The sequence below is a fragment of the Lupinus angustifolius genome, chromosome LG07 (assembly GCF_001865875.1).
Source record: "Lupinus angustifolius cultivar Tanjil chromosome LG07, LupAngTanjil_v1.0, whole genome shotgun sequence".
Classification (NCBI taxonomy): domain Eukaryota; kingdom Viridiplantae; phylum Streptophyta; class Magnoliopsida; order Fabales; family Fabaceae; genus Lupinus; species Lupinus angustifolius.
Window position 1 is genome coordinate 14,437,619 of NC_032015.1, and position 6,776 is coordinate 14,444,394.

At 35.7% G+C, this 6,776-nt stretch overlaps 1 protein-coding gene across 2 annotated transcripts; it reads right to left on the bottom strand.

Moving 5' to 3' along the window:
• LOC109352435 (heterogeneous nuclear ribonucleoprotein 1-like) lies at positions 2,881-6,367 on the bottom strand. Of its 2 annotated transcripts, XM_019594423.1 has the most exons (3): positions 6,065-6,367; positions 3,658-4,394; positions 2,881-3,627 (listed from the first exon to the last, which is right to left on the bottom strand). In XM_019594423.1, the coding sequence occupies exons 1-3, from the start codon at positions 6,284-6,286 to the stop codon at positions 3,243-3,245; spliced, it is 1,344 nt and encodes a 447-aa protein (XP_019449968.1). In that variant the 5' UTR covers positions 6,287-6,367; the 3' UTR covers positions 2,881-3,242. The 2 variants fall into 2 exon arrangements, with proteins under 2 accessions (XP_019449968.1, XP_019449967.1); XM_019594422.1 differs by having other exon boundaries at positions 2,881-4,394.

Below are 6,776 nucleotides of genomic sequence, written 5' to 3' on the forward strand. Positions count from 1 at the left end.
ATGCTAAAAAATCTTTATGACTTTATATGATACTTATAAACGTAATCACAAAAAATATGATGCAAAAATAACTCCTTATATTTATAATTTTATATAGAGAATATAGAGGTGAGATATTATCCAATACAATTTGAATTTTATTTATTGAGTTATTTAAGAATCAAATATTTTCTATAATCATACTTTCAACAAATAAATGCTTATACAAACACATTTATAATTGTTAATATTCTACATATACACTCAAAAATCAATGTTAATATTGCACCTATATGAATGAGAAATATAATGTTTCAATACATGATTTATTGAATTATAAAGTATATGTATATTATATTTGCATTATGCATAAACAAAGAAGAGACCTGTGCAAATACACGGATACACTGCTAGTTCAAATGAAAAATAGTATGTGGCCTATGGAAATCACTCAAACACGTGGCTAAAAGAAATAAAATTAAAAAACATCAAAATTGAAATATCATACAAGTAAAATCATCTTAACTTAGTTGATTGCCTCATTTGTCTCATCCACCCATTTCCCTATGGTGTGATCACTTTTATCTCCAGTGTCCATAACTTATTCATATAAGGGTTTGTTTGGGAGTTAGATTTTAAAGAGGGAAAAAGAAAAAAGAGAAGACTTGAAAGTCATCTCACAAGTGTATTTTATGGTCTCAAACGTTCCATTTCCCTTACTTCCCCTCCAAAATTCAACTCTCAAACAAGTCCTGAGTAAGAAATTGCTCCACTTTCCTTTAAAACTTTCACTCAAGTACACTATACAGTTTGTTTGGGAGTTAGATTTTGAAGAGGAAATAATAGGAAGGTTTAATAATCATCTCAGAAGTATATTTTATGATTCTCAAGTCTTCCCTTTCCTTCCCCTCCAAAATCCAATTCCCAAATTAACTCTTACGCCACCCTTTGTAACATTTTATAGACCCAGTGCTAGAGATGAAAACAAATTGGATTCAAAGTTGAAATAAGAAGATTTGAGGAACATATCACCTACAATACTAAGCATATTTTTAAAAGAGAAAATACTGTAATTGATTTTAATGAACTTAAACTAAATCTATGCATGCCCCACTAGATCCCGAAAAAGACCAAAAAATCAAGGATTCAATTCCTGGGAATTAATTTTATACCCATAAAAGGTGGGGAGATACCATTAATAGTACCAAAAATAAATAAATTTGTGCCTAACATTCTCAAAATATTGAGTTCTCTTCAACTTTACCCAAAGGAAATACCAATGGTACATGTCAATCTTCCCAAACCTGATACAATGGAAATTCAATGCCTTAATTTCACCAATTTTATTGGAAAACATAACACTTCATAAACACAATTTATTTAAGAGAAAAGAATGTATGCATTGTCATTGATCCACCATACATGGATTATCATCATTGACTCTTCAAAAAGTAATACAAATGAAAATGTACTGAATGTGTATAAATCTTCACACTCACAATACATAGATATCGCACTCTTTGTTTAAACTTCCTTTTCTTTGTTCATGACTTCATCAGTTTTTCATCTCAAACATAAGTTCTACTTTATCAAAAAAAGACAAGCTTACTATAAAATTATGACAAACATGTTGAACATTGAGATGCATATTAAACACACAACCCGAGAAATTTCTACAATCATGTTTAAAAGTCATCAGAATCTCCTTAGCATGTTAGTTTTTTTTCCTTTTTCTTTTTCAACTAAAAAGTAAACAAGGGTCAGAAGAAGACAATCACACCACTATAGAGTATAGACTCCAAAAACCTACTGAATTGAACATAATCTACTTCATCTATATCTGTATATTAAGATAGCAGAAAGCAACACTAATGTACCAAGTGAAACAAAAGCTAGAAGACTAAAACTAAAGATAGCGATAAATTATATTAAGGAGGATTCATTTTAGAAAAGGGCTTTAATGTTTTTGGTCCTTTGAAAATGTAGCACCTTTTGGTTTTGGTCCTTCATTGTCATCATTGCTAGTGAGCCTATGTTAATTGCTTACATGGTGCAAATGAAAATCACTGAAACATTGCCTCAGTGCACGAGAACTGTCATGTGACCACTTGATGGAGGCTCACTATCGGCAATGACTTCATTTTTCCAAAAAAACTTGAACCAAAACCCAAACAATTAAAGGACCCAAACTAAAACTTGTTGCATTTTCAGGGACCAAAAAATAATATTGCTGACATAATGAGGAAATCTAGCTTAGAAAAGATTACCCACCACAGTTAAAACTGTTTCGTAGCGAAAAAATCTGTCGGTAACAATTAACATGCCACCTAAACAGGTTAAAGTTTTAATAATTAACAGCTAACTGCTCAAGTCAACATACCGCAACCATCCACCACAAACCAGCTTGAAGGATAGGAAAGTTTATCACATGTAAAGCCAGACGTATCCATATTTGATGCTGCACTCGTGTAGAAAAACGCAACATGACTGAACTAAGTACATTCCGTGCTAAATAGCCCCTGATTAAGCCATCATGAAGCTCAAGTTCAGCCATGAATGGACACTTGGCTCCACTTCAGAACTCATGCACCTGTCCTCCTGTACAACACAAGTGCCAATGCAGGGGGAAATCAATAAACCATCCTCAAAGTTTCAACTACCATTACCATTATCGCTACCCAATACGAAGTGATCAACCCAAGTGTCCACTGCTACTGCTACTGCTACTGCTAATGCTACTGCTATCAGTACATATAGCCAGAATACCATCCTTATTTCTACTTGTTATAACAATTAATGCATGAGCGTCTCTACACAAATATTTCGTACTGACTAACTGTAGTCAGATGCAGGATAACACACAAAGGGAAACAAGATGAGAACACCAAGGTAACACAAAAATTAACAGCATCAAAACAAACATAAAGGTGAAATGTGCCACTCAAAGCTTCAATATGACAATTAATAATTCCAAACAGCTAAATCATAAGCACGCAAATTTAAAGCTACATGAAAAACAGAATATTAAATAGAGAGTAGAATCTACTATCTTTTTAAAATACTTATTATAAACTAAAGGAATCAGGTACTGCAAACTACTGGGATTTGAGCAATGTAACCAGTCCCGTTGTGTAATCATCAAACTTCAGCCACCGCATTGCTGCTAGGCAGAAAAATTCAGTGTCAGCTCATGATTTAAGATATAAAAATTGGGGATCTAGAAGTTGAAGTTGAAGATCCAGTATGAGATATAACTGCCAAAACTATTGTTGTTGGGCTTGTCGGGGCTGTGCACCGCCATAGCCCCCACCATAACCACCTTGAGCACCATTTCCCTGAGGAGTCCCATAATTTCCTGATGCTTGTGTTGATTCAGACCTCCAAGCTGCATTTCCGTACCCTGAATTTCCATTTGGATCGCTATAGCCACCTCCCATATAGCTGCCACCACTGCCTTGTAGCTCACTATTTGGGGCACTCCCAGATCGCCCTCCAACAGCACCATAAGCACCTGGATTCCCATAAGAACTATCACTTCCACCATACCCACCATATCCATAACCTTGATTCCCATATCCAGCAACTGCGCTCGGGGATTGACCTGCAGTTGCTGAACCAGGGCCACCACTACCAGTTCCAGCACCACCACTTGGGGTACCCCAAGGGCCAGTGCTCCCATAACCTGCAGACCCATAACCAGAGGGAACCTGACCAGACCATGAACTCCTCGGGCCACCTGGAGGACCACCACCATAAGCAGCATTAGGAACACTTGGGTTCCCATATGATGCACCAGCAGGCCCACCATACCCAGCAGTGGCACCACTATATCCTCCATATGCACCATAACCAATGCCATTATTAGCCGCACCATACCCATACCCAGGAGCACTATACCCAGAAGAACCATAAGATGGGAATCCACTTGCAGTATTTTGAGGCTGCACATACCTACTTGAATCCACCCGACCATCATATGCATTTTGGTTGCCACCAGAAGCCCCATACCCTTGATACCCGCCAACTCCAGCACCACCCGTGTGGTTACTTGCACCAGGATTAGCATCCTTGGGAAGTGCACGTTTTACCTCCACATTTTTACCATTTAATTCATGAAATGTCTTGTGCAAAACTCTATCAACTGTGTCTTCATTATCAAAAGAAATAAACCCAAATCCTCGAGGTCGTCCAGTATTCTGATCATACATGACTACTACATCAGTTACTTGGCCATAAGCCTCAAAGTATTCACGAAATGTTTCTTCAGTCAGGGTGGGAGGTAACCCTCCAACAAATATTTTTTTGGTCCTGGTATTTCCACCATTTCCAGAACTCCTACCTGAGCTGGAATTACCAGTTCTAGAATTAACAGAAATCTGTTGATCCTCTCTTGAGAAGGCTCTCTTGGCATCAACCTACATAATAAATTATAACACACGTTGCTAATTATACATTTATACATACCATCAACGAAAGAAAAATCATAAAAAGGATCACTTAAACATTTCACAATTATCCATGTTATCAAAGCTAATCTTTTAGGCTAGGTCTTTCAGTCTGATTTTTAAGGTGACTTTTTTAACCGTTTTTAAACTCTTCTTTAAAATATATATATCAATGGATATTAATGTATAACTCTTTTTTTAGACACTTAATCTATTAGGCCATGTTTTATAAAGGAGTGTATTATTATAATTATGTGTACACTTTACAAATTGCAATGCTTTTTACCAAGCCAAAAGACACAAAAATGAATAAAAAAAGAAAAAAAAATGTGTAGTGCGAACCTGACCGGCCCAAGCCCATTTTTGAAATAGCCTGGTCAATCTGGGCTAAAAAACTCACTTTTAATAAAAGGTACCCAAGCAGCCAAGCCCTATGGATTTCCGGGCTTTGGCAGGCAGGGCCCCAATAAAACAGTTATTCATTCAACAAAAGGAACAAGTTATTCATACCAAAATATTGGAATCAGCAACAGCAACAAATGGAAGAGAAATTCTGAAATTTCAAACATCTAGCCCCAAAATAAACAAACCCATCATGAGAACCCCACACATGATAAAAGAGGTTTGTGGAAATGGAACTAAACAAGAAAAAATTCAACATTTGCAAATAAATCAACATAGACTGCCATTCTTCAATCTATTATGTGCTAATCTTCGATAACCCTAATGAGAATCAAGGATCTGCAAACACTACAAAGCTATAACTACAGTGTTCTCCTCCTCACGATGGACGTGTTGAGGACATCATCGTAGTTTCTGAAATACTCTTTGAGCATGTCCTGAGTCATGTCCCATAAAATCCCACCAACATAAAGGATAAAGCTTCACCTGATCTCTCTCTCTCCCACTATTCCTCTCCTTTACTCTAGTCAGACTCTCTCTGTGTATCATTTTCACTGTTGCTCTCTCTAAGCTGATATTTTCTCAGTAGAGGATTGAAAGGTTTTATTTTGGTTGTGTATCTACAAACATGGCCTGTTCCAGAGATAACTCATTTGAAATCGTCCTATCAATCAGAACATCTAAACATAAGAAGAAACCCGACAAATACACAATACAAGTGTACTAAACCTAATCAGAAACCACAAAAAAAAGCTATTATATAGTCAACAAAACAAAACCCATCAATAATTTCATGAAAAACTATAACTTCATTCAAACCACTAAAACGCACAAACAAAGCTAGATTTCATTCAGTAAAACAAATTCCATGAATAACTTCATAAGAATGGGGGAGGACCTAACACAGAAAATAAGGGTATGAAACATAGAAACCACAAATAAACAAGTAAAGCTAAGATGAGAAATCTCAAAAGGACACTAAAAGATACTAAACCTAACAAGGAACCACACAAAAAACTAGTTAACAAAACACATCCACAATTCCATGAAAATAAAAAAGCTACAATTTATTTTAAACCACCAAAAACCTACAATTTCATTCAACAACAACAAAAAATCATGAATAAGTTCATCAAAATAAAAAAGGGTCAAAAAGCATAAAACATAGAGAATATGGGGTAATGGAACAAAAAAGGGTAAAAGGATAGAATTTGAAGAGAAATTAGAAGACCCATTACCGTTCTTCCATCAATAACATGAGTATCTTCGAGAACCCTATCAACAACAGATGGATCTGAAAAAACAACAAAGGCAAAACCTCGAGGTTTTCCTGTGTTCTTATCCCTCATAACAGAAGCATGAGAGACAACACCGTAGTTTCCGAAATAGTCCTTAAGTTTGTCCTCGTTAGTGTCCCATGAAATCCCACCAATGAAAAGCTTCCCCTGATCCGAATCCATTATCTCAGATTTTTTTCACTCTTTAGAACCTTTCTTCTTCTTCTTTCCTATGTGTGATGTTTTTATTGTTTTGGGTTTTTGATTTTGTGATGAAAGGTGAGAAAGGTAATTGGATCAGATTGGGCTTATTGCAACATGATCGACATTTGTCTTCAAAACCTTTGGGCTTTGTTTGGAATTTTGTCAAAAAGGCTCAACATGGGTGTCTTGTAATGTCATGTTATTGGATCTCTTAGTCTCGAGATGGGGATTACATGTCCTATTTGGTGTCTCATTTATTGTCTCCATCCAATTAAAAAAATTTATTCGATTAAAAATTAAAATTAAAATAATATATATTTGCGCACTGGTTCTATGAAATTTTATTGACTTGGTACATGAAGATAGAGTTTTTTTGGGACAGAGGATCCTTGTCCTTAGTCTCGTACCATATCCTTTGACATTTATAATTCACTTTTAATAAAGAAAAAAATTAAAGTACCCTTTTACC